General features: G+C 53.2%; 1 protein-coding gene across 1 annotated transcript in view; it reads right to left on the bottom strand.

Moving 5' to 3' along the window:
• Positions 1–13,361, bottom strand: part of IGF2R (insulin like growth factor 2 receptor) — a 102,527-nt gene that overhangs the window by 29,494 nt on the left and 59,672 nt on the right. The window contains 9 exon segments of the mRNA NM_174352.2: positions 130–260; positions 1,003–1,218; positions 1,694–1,781; positions 2,034–2,209; positions 2,292–2,435; positions 3,196–3,366; positions 6,241–6,436; positions 9,013–9,114; positions 10,378–10,479. Coding sequence (NP_776777.1) covers positions 130–260; positions 1,003–1,218; positions 1,694–1,781; positions 2,034–2,209; positions 2,292–2,435; positions 3,196–3,366; positions 6,241–6,436; positions 9,013–9,114; positions 10,378–10,479 — 1,326 coding nt within the window.

Here is a 13,361-nt window from a genome sequence, read left to right as displayed (position 1 = left end):
ACTGAGTCTGTAAATCACACACTTGAACTAGGTTTAACCAGGAGGTTGCACGAGACAGTAAGAGCAGGCTCGTTTTATGAAAGACAAGGCAGCAAAGCCAGGGCGAAGTCCCGCCCTGAGTGCACTCACCGCCTGCGTGCTGCGGTCGCAGTAGAAAAAGATGGTGGTGGAACGCTGGTACACCTTGTGGCAGGTGTCACCCCCGGTGTAGTTCATCTTCAGCACCCCATTCTCGTAGGTCAGCTTCTGATTAAACAGACCTGCCGAAGAAGCAGCCAGGGATGTGAGGATGGGCTCAGGAAGGCCCCGGCCGGTCAGCACAGACGCGGCCCATCGCATACCCTGAACAAACCCCCACAAGACCAAGCACGCCAGGCCCGCCAGCTCCTTGAACCAGGCCTCCTCTCACCCCAGGCCGTGACCTTCAAACCAACAGACACGCAGACCACAGACCAACAGATAGATGCCACGCAGACACTCCTTGACCTGATGAGCTCAGAGGATGCCGGCTCCTCAGGGAGGCCCATGGACTCACTCTGCCAGCTACTTCGTGATTTGTAAAAAAGTCGTAAGTGCATCACCACCTGCCCAGCTGCTGAGAGAGCGTGAGGACCGACAGTCTGCCCTACCAGTTTCACGGCCCAGCCCAGTACCAGACACGTGCCCTTCATCTCTGTTCTACAAAGTACCACGCCAGAGCACCTACCAGTAGTCCAGTGGGTCCCAAAGTTGGGATAAAAAAGAAGAAATATGAGCTGAGAACTAACCAGTGTCGCTAAGTAAGAATGAAATAAGCTCTTAACGACACGCGTCAGCGTGTGTCCTGTGAAACCAGCAACATCGCTAACACGCTGTTTTACCAGGACACAGCAGATGTACTTCTTTTTCAAGAAAGATACCGTCTGTAGATCTTAAAACACAAGATATAATCTATCATCTTAAATGTGGAATTCCATACTTAAATACGGAATTCCAAGAAGAGAAGGAAGAAAACCACAGTACCTGCCACTTTTTGAAATCCCTGGGGTCCCCGCTTTTCCTGGCATGATGAGATGACCTTGGACTTGTCACTGGTTGGGCAGACGCCGGATGTCAGCTCTCCGCAGACGCGGAAGTAATAGGTGTATTCGCCGGCCCGCACGACAGTGTCGTTCAGACCAAGAGGTATCAGGTTATACAGGTTGCCGTGCCTTGGGTCTCTCACCTCGCAGTAGTCTCCTGCAAGAACGTGAGAGGGGAAGGGCAATCACACACACACACACACACACACACACACACACACCTTCAGGCAAAACTTCTGCAACCTTTAATCAGCTAAGTACTGTCTTAAAACAGGCCTTAAATACCATTTCCACCTTCTCTCCTTCTAGCTTGTATGCATAAGACAAGCTGCCCACAGTCTTCTAGAAAAGCTTAGGTCACCGGAGGAAGGAAGATCCACTTAAAATCAAACCTCACGTTCACGCTCTCAAGTGTGAGACGCCAACAGCCCATCGACCCAGCAGGGGAGGAAAATGTCCCTGGTGAAGGGAACAATGGAGTGGAGTGGAAAATTCAAGGACAAGAAGCTATCCATCCACTAATAAATACATAGGCGTCTCGCGATCACGCCCAAGTCTTCACATCTAAGATGCTATCAGAGCACGCCCTACATCACACTTTCACAACTTAGGTGGGCGGGGCCAGGTCTTACCTTCCGCACGCACGACGGGACAGGCTTCCACGGTTCTCCAGAGAAACACATACTCACAGTCGTTCTGGAGCTGAAAGGTCGGGGAGCCCTGCAACGGAAACCAGCGCTCAGCACATGCTCATCCACTTAAGAAGGGAGTCAGAAGGTAGCAGGATGGACACGCAACTCTTCACCTCCATGAGAGAAGTACATGGACAGCCCTCAGGAAACACACCAGACCAGGACATTCTGGTCCAATCCCATCAACAGCCTAAAACCCCCCAACACTCCGGCAAGTTCAACATCAGATGCAAGGCCTGGAGTCTGGGGGAGGCGGAAAGGAGGTTGCACGGACACGCACCGTTGTGTGGGCACACTCGAGGTTTATCCTGGTGGAGAAACGCTGGTTCTTGCACTTGTCCCCGTTGACGTAGACGAGGCTCAAGGACCCGTTGGCGCCCACCTGAGGACTGATCTGCACGACGCCTAGGTTCAACTTGCTGTCTTCCGTCACCAGGCAGGACCCCACAGCGGTGCCTACAAGGGCCAGGAGACAGCGTTGAAGGTGGCGGGAGGGGAGGAAGGCCAGGTGAACTCGAGTCCAGGGCACGGCACGCACCGTGGCAGCCGGGAATGTACGGGAGAGGCGTGCACACGCTCAGGTAGAAGGTCCTCTTCTTCCCCTCATCGAACGTGTCAACCGCAGTCCACGGCTTCCTGGCCTTGCTCAGGCCACTCAGATCATACTCGTTCCCGGCGGGGTCTGAAATACACGGGAGCACTGCAGAGCCCTGCCCTCCTGGTAGCTCTGGACACCACCTTTCAACCCCTTAAGGAGGCAGGAACTTAACACTCGTAACAGAAATGAGCAGACCCACAGGAAGCCGACAGGCACCTCCTGCAGAAACATGCACCAGCCCTGACGCTCAAAACTGCCACGACGGGACTTCCCCAGCGGCCCCGTGGTTGAGACTTGGCGCTTCCAATGCAGAGTTCGACCCCTGGGCAAGGAACTAAGATCCCACACGCTATGTGCCACAGACAAACTTTTTTTTTTAAGTAAAAAAAAATTAATTAAAACTTTAGTGATTCCTAATTTTAAAAATTTCTTTTAATTCCAACACAGAAACAACCAACCAAAGAAACCAGCTGTTACAACAGAGCACCACGGCTGAGGAGGTGGGGGCCGCCACAAAGAGTGAGGATCCAGCTCAGAATCGGGGACCCCTTTCAGAACTTTATCCTCTTATCCTCTTCTCCCTCCAGTAAGGAGCTCCAACAGTGCACTTGATTTTTCCCCCCCTAGTTTTCTTCTTTGTTCGTAAGTAGCTTCTGATCCCAAACGATAGCTCAAAACCATGAACCCAGATTCACTTCAAGAGAAGTTTTACAACTCTAAGCATCATTCAAGGGAAACATGTAACACAAATGTCATGCTGCCTGAAAATAAAACACACACACACACGCACATATACACACACATATGCTCACAGGCACGCACACACACTTCCAACCGGTCTCACCTGTGACTTGGCAATCTACCGGAGAAGGTACACAGGCCAGCGCGGTTTCAAACTCGAAGAAAGTGTCCCGGATCCCCAGGCTAGAGTCGATGTCCTGGTGCAGGAACTTGGGTGTCCCTGGGTAAACGTCATCATTGCAGACGAAGCGGATGATGAAGGCATCAGCCCTCCCTGGGAACAGAAGGCCAGACTGTTGAGAAACAGCAGTGACCACAGCGTCGCCAGACACACAGCTCACTGGGACAGCGTGCCCAGACATGAGCCTCCAGGCTCGTCTAAGACAGTGTCTCAGCACCCAATCTGTTCCAGGGACCTGAGCTAAGAAGAGGTCACACTCATTGGGACAGTGACCCTCGTAAGGAAGGTTCACACCATGAGCACGGTGTCTTGGCATTCCTCTATTCCAAGAAGGATGAGAGCACTACATCCATTTATCCACCCAAACACTAGAAAACCACCACTCTCCTTCAAGGGTTTATTCAACAATGTTTACTACATTCATACTACACACAGGAGTGAGAGAAACAGAAAAAAACTCGCTCTCCTGGGAGCTGACCCTCAAGGCTGCTCAGCGCCCTGACAGTGAGCAGACTTCATGCAGCCTCGGCAGGACAGATGGAAATGCAGGAAGACACTGCAGGATGGGGCTGAGAAACCCCAGGGTTTGGCAGGGGGGGGACAAGGCACGATGGCTGGGCTCACTGGAAGGTGCCATCTGACCCCAACCCTGCAGAAGGGAAGAAAAGAACCGCCTGGCTGTCTAGAACGGAGACTGCCGTGAGCAGCGGGAAACACCAAGGACGAGGGCTCAGATGGGGAGGGTGGGCCTGCCTGGTCGAGGAGCAGGAGGTCGGAGGGGCCCGAGCAAGGAGCAGCAGGGCTCCCGTGGCCACTGGACAGGCCTGGCTGCTGCTCTGGGCACACGGGGAACCCTGAGCCAGGAGGGGGTGGTCTAAGCCAGGAGTGATACAACCCAACACTTCGAACATCACTCGACTTGCGGAGCCGAGCACAGACCACTGGGGAGGCGGGCAGGGAGGAAGTGGAGGTGGCACAGCCAACATGGAGGCTCCTGCGGGGAGGGGACCACGTAGGCAGAGGCTCCACAGAGGGAAGAACCCCGGAGTCATTACCATGTTACTGAGTCCCGCAGTGGTCCCCAGAGATGCCTGGTTTTCAAGGGAGGACACTGAAGCGGAGGGAGAGGGAGGGACAAGCCTGGAGCAACACAGCTCTAAGGTCAGACGTGCACTGCACCCCCGGGGGGCTGCTGGCGCCTGGATCCCAACCCAGCAGAGAAATGTCAGCGGCTGTCAGCCGCACGACCACACTGATAACCCCGCAAGAGACAAAGGGTCGTTTTCCAAATTAGAGTAAAAAATATATATGTATATATACACACACATACACATAAATGTCTAATCTAGTTCATTATTAAACAGTGGGGTCATTTTCCAAATTAGGACACACAAAAAAGGATACACAGATGCCTAATCTATCCCATTTTTAAACAGTACCCTGGAACTGGAAACAAAGAGAATTATAAACAAGACGGAAGGGACTTCTCTGATGGTCCAGTGGTTAAGATTCTGAACTTACACCGTAGAGGGCGTGCATTCAATCCCTGATTGGGGAACTAAGACCCCACGTGCCACACAGGGTGGCCAAAAAAATTTTTTTTAATAAAATATCAATAAAAAACAAGAGTGAAGCACATTTCTTTTTGGGTATTGAGGTGAGTGAGCAGCTGACTCTTTGGACCCAGAGGTGAAGAAGTTTACATCTATAAAGCAAAGGATTCCCGTCCCCCTGGGCTCTACGAACAGACTAAAATCATCCGTCTGTGTCTGAATCCTCCCCAACAAATGAGGTATAATGAGAGCAATTCCCTTTCTAGGCCAACCCTTCATAGACCCAACAGCAGCCCCCAGACCCAGGTCTTCTGTCCTCGAAGTTAAGAAGACCCCTGATTTTTAGCCCCTTCCCAGGAATCCTGAAATCAGCCTTTCAACACCCTACGGTCCTCTTCCCGGTGTGTTAATGGATCTGTCAGCTTGAGGCAGGGTGCACAGCACGAGCTGACGACCGCAGACTGGCAGAGCCATCCCCACTCCCTTCCGGATCTTGGCTCCCTCTGACATGGACTCAGACAGCCCGTTATTTTGGGCACCAGACATCACACAAATGCCCCTTCCTGAGCCCACCCCAGTGCAGTGAGAAGTGCGCAGGTCCAGAAGTCAGACCACGTGGGTTCCGACCTCAGCTGTGCTCATTACCAGCTGCATGGCCCTGGACTGTGTGTGGGGGGGGCACCTCTGGGGGCCTCTGATCCGCAACACTGAATAAATGTGTCTGTCGGCAGAACCAGGATTAGAAGCAAGAGACCTGGCTCCCAGTACTGGCTCTCTGTCCAGGGCGCGAGGCCTTCTGGGCCTTCATCACCTGGGACGCCAGGAGGTGGTTAAGAAGCACATACGCCAAGAATGAGGGGCCTGGGGTTGGTGGAGAACCAAGCAGTTCAGCACACACAGCACCTCCACGTGGGACCGGCAGGCGGCGGCCAGCACGCGTGCACAGCAGCTGCTACTCCACCACCACCGTCCCCCAGGGCTCTCACACTCAGCGTCACACCTGATGACGCCAAAACAGCAACTATCTGTTTACAGTCACAGCTGCAGGAAGGAACAGAAATGAGAACCCAGTAAAGATGGCAAAACTGTTATTATCTTCACCCATCACTTCAATATCTGAAAAACAGGGGACAAGAGGCCAAGTGAACACTTTCTTATCAGAGCAGCCGCTGGGGGAAGATGCTGGGGGTTGCGGGTGTGAACAGAACCCAGCAGACTGGGACCCTCCGGCTGCAGAATGCACTCAGGGGCTGGGGAAACACCCTGGAGGCCAGGCACGCATGATGCACGTGAGGCCAGAGGGCAGCCAGACCCGGAGCGTCTACGGACGCGCACGTTAGTCTTGGAAAGGTCGACAGTCACAAAACCACCAGGATGCTGGTGAGTCGCTAAACCAACAGGGATCTGAGCTCACCGTTGGGGTGGGAAGGAAGCCCCGTGTAGTTCAGGGTTATAAAGCCCTCGGTGGACAGCTGCAGGCTCTTCTCCAGGCCCACCAGCCTGCCCGGCTTCAGGGTCTTCATGTCGTCCATCTGGACTTCTGCCTCGCAGCCGGAAGCTGGCTTCCCATCCAGGGTGCCACAGGCGGGCATGTCACCGCACACGTTGAACTGCAGGCCAGAGGGCGAGAACCGCACACCAGCTCAGGCTGCGTGACCCACCGCAGACACAACCCCGCAACGCAAACCCTGCCCTGCCAAACAGCTGCTACTCTTCAATATCACGCAAATGACCAACCTGCCACGTCTGGGCAATTAAATCCTAAAGCTAGTACATAAGGCAAAAACCAAAGCCCAAACAGCAATGCCCATAAACTGCCTCTAATGGTTTAGACAGCCCTGTATCTTTAAATGTATGAGACAGTCTGCATGCAACAATATATGCCAATATATATAGCCAGAATGTTGCAGTATTTTTGATTGTAATAGGAAAAGCACATATGGCTGAAGTCACATTAAAAAGTAAATATAATGGCATACCCCTGTTGTTTTTATTTAAATAAAAGGTTTTTGTTGTGTAAAAACCTGTTTTATGTTCTGAAAAACTGTTTTAAACATTCTGAAATTCTGGAAAAACCTTCCTATGGCTTTATGAAGTCACATATGAATGTGATATATGTGAATATACATATGTGTGTTTTATAGGTATATGTGAATACACATGTGTATTATATAATACACATAACTCGTTTCATTTAGAAAAAGTACAGGTAAGATTTGCCAACATGATCGATTCCCACACATTCCTAACCTGCTTAATACTAATCTAACAATGTTCCTGAAAATTCTTGCTCTAAGTTTATATCCATAAGATATGACACAGAAAACTGCACGTTATTTAACCTTTTATCTGGTCCCCTTTTATGTAATGATTTACCCATTTGCACTAGATAAAGACTATTATTCAGTTATATACTAGTAGGCATTTTAGAAATGATTCATTATTGTCAAAAAATTAATTAAAATTTGATTTTTCTCCCCAAACCTGAATTGTTAATCAAATCTAAACGTAATTAGATGCATCCAAATTTGGAAAAAGTAGATCCCCCTGTATTTCTTTTTTACTTTTAATTGGAGAATAATGGCTTTACAGTACTGTGCTGGCCCTGTATCTCTCGAAGCTACTGACACCGTTCCACTTAAATCCAGCAGTTGACAGAATGAAGCGTAACTTGCTCTTGGGTGTGAGACACGGACAGATTTCTCTATCACCAGTCCGTGTTTATGGACAATGTACACAAAGTTAAGATCTCCGTACACAGAGTCTTTCCTTAAGATCACAGTTTCCTATCTAAGAAACAGCCACAGGAGAACACACCCAGGCCGATGGCCTGCAGCCACGTGGGCTGCGCGGCCACAGAAGCACACAGCCAGCAGGAGGACACGTGGCGGCCCAGCCCTGCAGGGCCAGGTGCCAAGATGCAACGCCAAGTAGTCGGCTGGTGGGCGGTGCTGTCCGAGGCCCTGCTGGCAGCACAAAGCCCAGCGCCCTGGCTCCCGGGAGCCTGGTCACCCCACCACTACCGTCATCCAGAGCCTGTCCCTGTTGTCTGCGACCCTGCACCCGTCACCTCCTCCGGCCCCCCAGCCACCGCACAGAAGAGCCTTTCTGGCTGGTTCTCCATGGGATCACCTCTTCCAGCATGGCCCCGACAGAGGTCGTCATCTTGTCTGGCATGTTATTCCGGGCTCACCTCCTCGGGCAAGTCCTCCAGGGGACTTACCTCTTCTGACAAATCCCCTAAGGGGCTCGATCTTGAAGTTCCTGTCTGCCTCTCGCACTCACACAGGCAGCCAAATACACTGCAGTCACCTATTACAACCTGTTACGAACCAAACTCTAGGGCGGCAACTTCTGAGAGGGGGTGGGGAAGGGAGGCACCACGAGTACCGTGCTGCTGGCTGACAAGCCCGCCATGTGTCGGTGACAAGCCCCACTGGGGGTCTCGAGGCTCCAGAGGAACCTGCATGCCCTCCCACATGCGCTGTGCCTACAATGCTCCCCCCACCCCCGTACTGGTTTTATGACATTCTCATCCCAGCTTCCTTTGGGATGAGACCCCCGCTTCAAAGGTTACTCTCTTCTTCCAGCGTGGGTTCTGCTAGGAAAAGTTAAACCAAAATACAGATTTTTAAAAACCTCTCTCTGTCCAACAGTGCTTAGTTTATAATGGAACACACTAAGTGGAGTTTCTCCTCTTCGCTGCTCCAGACACACTGCCAGGGCCGCCCACAAAGGAAGGGCTGTCTGAAGATTCTGGAGCACGCCATCAGCTCGTCTCCCTTTACAGGCAAGCATGATCAACATTTCCTTTTGACCAGGGACTCGAAACCCCAGTGGGCATGAGAACCAGCCTGCTGGGCCCCACCCCTGAGATGCTGCCCTGGCCACAAGTTCGCAGGCCATGTGCATGCTGCTGGCCTGGGACCACCAGGCCAGATGTAGGGCCAGGACCAGGAGCAGCCCATCTTCTGTTCCTAGTTCCCATCTGCAGAGCAGGAGGGGCAAGGGTTTCACCTCATCTCCACTTACACTTGGACTCCTTGCCTCCTCCTGGGCGAGGGCTGCCATCCGTGCCCTGGGAGGCTCCTAAGGACACCTGCCTCCCCTGTCACGAGATGAGGGTGAGCTCTGTGCCTCCTCCCATCCTTCCAAGGCAAATCAGAGTGCACCCCGCAAGTCTTACCAGAAACGTCTTCCCGATGCCCAAAACCACGTATCCTCGGGAATTGTTCAGTGGGTTCAGATCAAACACGTACCCGCTGTTGGGGTCCTTGATGGAGCAGACCTGCGGGAATGAAAGGGGCGAAGAGGCACATTCAAACCCAGTCCCGGAGGACATGGCAGGGACAGAGCATCGCCCACGCCTGTCTGGCACTGACCCCATAGGAGAAGCAGCCCCGGGCGAGCTCATGGCCCCTTTTGGTGCCGCATCTGAGGCGCCCCAGGTGGGACAGAAGCTCAGCGGTGCCGCCCTCCCCTGAGACCCTGAGACTGCTGTATTCACCCGAACAAGACCACGGCTGAGCCCCGAGGAAAAGTGAGGAATCATAAGTGAAGTGAAAGCCGCTCAGTTGTATCTGACTCTTGGCCACCCCATGGACTAGACAGTCCATGGAATTCTCCAGGCCAGAATACTAGAGTGGATAGCCTTTCCCTTCTCCAGGGGATCTTCCTGACCCAGGGATCAAACCCAGGTCTCCCACATTGCAGGTGGATTCTTTACCATCTGAGCCACCAGAGAAGCCCTGGAATAGCCTATCCCTTCTCCAGGGGATCTTCCCAACCCAGAAATCGAACCGGGGCTCTCTTGCATTGCAGACGGATTCTTTACCAACTGAGCTATCAGGGGGACCCAAATCAGAGACAGGTCCATGAGAGATCCACAAATAACTCCCTGTCTCTCTTCAATTCTAGGAGGCGCAGTGAGCCCCCTCCCCGTGTCTTCTTTCCACCCCGCCCACCCTACGCAAAGACCGGCACAGGGGCTTCAGAAAGCCCTGCCGGCGGGCAGGGGCCCGTGGGTTCCCACCCGCATGCTCCGGGTACACTCCTCTGGGGGACCTCTGCCACTCAGAGGAGACTTGAAAAGGGAGGTGAGGACAGCAAGCAAGGCAGAGGCAGGGGCGTGGCTGGGGTCAGAGCGCGAAAACCTCGAGCGCCACGTGAGCCACCCGGGCCGTAGCCTACGGCCGAGGGGCCACCGACGCATCCCGGGTGTGGCCGTGATGTGAAATTAAGCCTCTGTCCCCACAGTGGCAGAGTGCCCCGGGGCCCCCGTGAGGCCGGAGGGACAGCGGGAGGGAGAGGGAGGGCGGGGTCTGGGAAACTGGGGAGCAGAAGGGAAGTCCTGGTTCTCATCCCAGGATGGGAGGTGAGCCAGGGCAGAGGGCGGGGAACACAGGACCCCTTCCAAACGCCTGCTGTCCAGGCAGGGATTAAGAGGCCAGAGGGAGGGGTGGGGCCGGGATGCAGGGCGGGGCCGGAGGGAAGGGTGGGGCCAGAGGGAGGGGGCGGGGCCAGAAGGGCGGGCCCAAGACCCCACCGGTACCTGGTCTATGTCCGTGGTGATTCGGATAGGACAGGCTGCCGCCGTGTTCCACAGGAAGCTGACCACACACTCCCAGTTGAGAGAAAATATGGGATGGGTATACTGAAAGGCCAAATCCGGGATACAAGTCAACTCAAAGCCATGAAACATGCTCTAACCACCAGAACACTAGTGGGATAATAAGAATTCAAGTCGGTGGATTAACATACAGCGGAGCAGGTGAGGAGTTAACCTGCCTCATCTGATGAGGATGTCATCCTTCCTACTAAGGAGACTGCTCTCTCTTACACGTGAATGCCAGTTAATCTACCTGGGGGGTCACACCAAGAGTAAATGGTAGAACTGGGATCCAAATCTGGGTCAGAGTCTGAGACTGCGCTTTTGAACACCATTCTACACCCAGAGTTGGACTATAAAGAAAGCTGAGCACTGAAGAATTGATGCTTTTGAACTGTGGTATTGGAGAAGACTCTTGAGAGTCCCTTGGACAGCAAGGAGATCCAACCAGTCCATCCTAAAGGAAATCAGTCCTGAATGTTCATTGGAAGGACTGATGTTGAAGCTGAAACTCCAATACTCTGGCCACCTGATGCGAAGAGCTGACTCATTTGAAAAGACCCTGATGCTGGGAAAGATTGAAGGCAGGAGGAGAAGGGGACGACAGAGGATGAGATGGTCAGATAGCACTACTGACTCAATGGACATGAGTTTGAGTGAACTCCGGGAGTTGGTGATGGACAGAGAGGCCTGGCGTGCTGCGGTTCATGGGGTTGCAAAGAGTCGGACACGTCTGAGCGACTGAACTGAACTCAACTACACCCAGACACAGAACAGCTGGGCCCACGGGCCAGGTGCACATGAGCACGGCCACGCCACTGCGGACCCAGGCAAGGCTGGCTGACGGGGTGAGGTGTGCTCGAACATGAGCCGCATCAGCTCCCACACGGGCACAGTCTCCACAGCCGGCCAGACACCCAGGGTGTGATCAGTCTCAGGGGGGGACCTCCGCCACCCTCCCTGACAGAGGACTTGGTGGGGGGAGGGGAGTCATGGAGAAGCTGAGCCACCCAGCCAGACACGCGGGGGAAGGGGACACAGCCGCTAGTCCCCACGCCTCCCCACCCTCTCCGCTGCGGCATCACCCACGGTGAACTGCAAACACGCCTGTCCCTGCGGCCCCACCACGTGGCTGTGAAGAGCCCGGGGGGACTGCAGCACAGCACCCCCGGAGACGTGGCTCTCTGTTCGCTCCGTGTTGCCTGGGCCCACGAAATGCACCAGGCCGTGGACCGGTGCTGAGGAATACAGTAACAACGTGAAATTGCTGTGAAAACTGAAAAACACCGTCTAAGTAGGATGACACAGGGAAGCTAAAAAAATAAGGGTCTGAGAGGGCTTCCTAGAATTGTCCAGTATCTCCACCACAAAGAGATTCCAGAGAGGGGAGTGGAGGGGGATGAGGCCCAGCAGAGGGGAGAGAGGGGCCCAGGGTGGGGTTCGGAGGGGCCCCGGAGGCGGCCAGCGAGGTCCCAGCTGCTCAGCCAGCATTCCTTCCTGGCGCTGAGAGCAGAACTCGGGAAGCCCAGCTCACGCTTATCAGTGTGTGTTTATGGCTTAGCTATGCGAAGCTTTGCTTGTACAAGCCGAGCTCAGCCCGCCAGCCTTCTCCTCCCCTTATCAGGGCAACTTTCTTAAGCTCTTAAGACGTGATCTCCTGGGAAAAAAATCGTGTGCTGGCAAAGGACAGAGAGAACTTGACGTCTGTAAGATGACTAGGATGGAAGTGACCGAGCCCCCCGCCTGCTAGGTGGAATGGACTCACTGGGCCAGTAACATGTCCACCAAAGTGGAGGACGCTGCAACTAACCCTTTCGAAGCACCTCTATCATCCCCACTGCACGTCCATCGAAGGGCTCGGTGACTGCTCAAAAAACACGTGATGCAATCGTAAATGTAAAACTCCAGGTTAAAAAAAAAAGCAATTAGGTTTAGAATAACAATGGACACGGTGGAAATGGACCCAGTGATGGGTCCACAGCACTGTGACAGCATCAGTGCCACTAAACTCTACACCTAGAAATGGCTAAGATGGTAAATTTTGTGTTATACTGATATATCTTCTACCACATTGCTTTTTAAAAACCAGCAGGGAATGAGTGAAGTGAGACAGAGAAAGAGAAATATTGTGAGACACCCCTTACATGCGGACTCTAAAACGAAATGACACAGTAAATGAAGTTATTTACAAAAGAGAAATGGACTCACAGACTTAAGAGAATGAACTTAGGCTTCCCAGGCGGGAAGGACGGGGGGAAGGGACAGTTAGGGAGTTTGAAGGGACATGCACACACTCCTGTATTTAAGATGGATAACCAACAAGGACCCGCGTCGTGGCACAGGGGACTCTGCTCAACTGTAAGTGGCCACGTTGGGTGGGAGGGGAGTTCAGAGGAGAATGGAGACTCAGAACTGTGCGGCTGAGTCGTTCTGCTGTCCACTTGAAACCATCAACAACACTGTGAATCGGCTAAACCACAATACAAAATAAAAAGTTAAAAAAAAAGAAAAGCGTAGACTGTATATAATGACCCCAAAGCATCCGCGCGTCGTGTTTTCTCTTCTGCTCAGCCCTGGCTAAGGAGCTCGGGCCCGCCTGCAGTCTCCATCACCTCCTCCATTTCCCAGCCTAGAGATTTCATTCCTGCTTTCCCAACAGACCGCTCGTTATTATTCTGTCGGTGTCCACCCACAGGGCCCGGCCTCCATTCCCTCATCTGTGAACCATGGTGTTTGGACCAAGCCATCTCTAAGACCTCTTCTGCTATGGGGTGTGGCCCTCAGATCACAGAACTGTGGGGCCCTCCAGAACTCACAGAAACTCACATGCAGGACGGCGTCTGTGTGGCTCAGAGAGAAAGCTCACGTCTAAGGGAACACCTTGCAGTGTGCATCCCAAGCCAGCACGTAGGGCTTGGGCGTAACCT

This window comes from Bos taurus, chromosome 9 (assembly GCF_002263795.3).
Source record: "Bos taurus isolate L1 Dominette 01449 registration number 42190680 breed Hereford chromosome 9, ARS-UCD2.0, whole genome shotgun sequence".
NCBI lineage: Eukaryota > Metazoa > Chordata > Mammalia > Artiodactyla > Bovidae > Bos > Bos taurus.
This window is presented reverse-complemented; position numbering and strand designations above follow the sequence as displayed.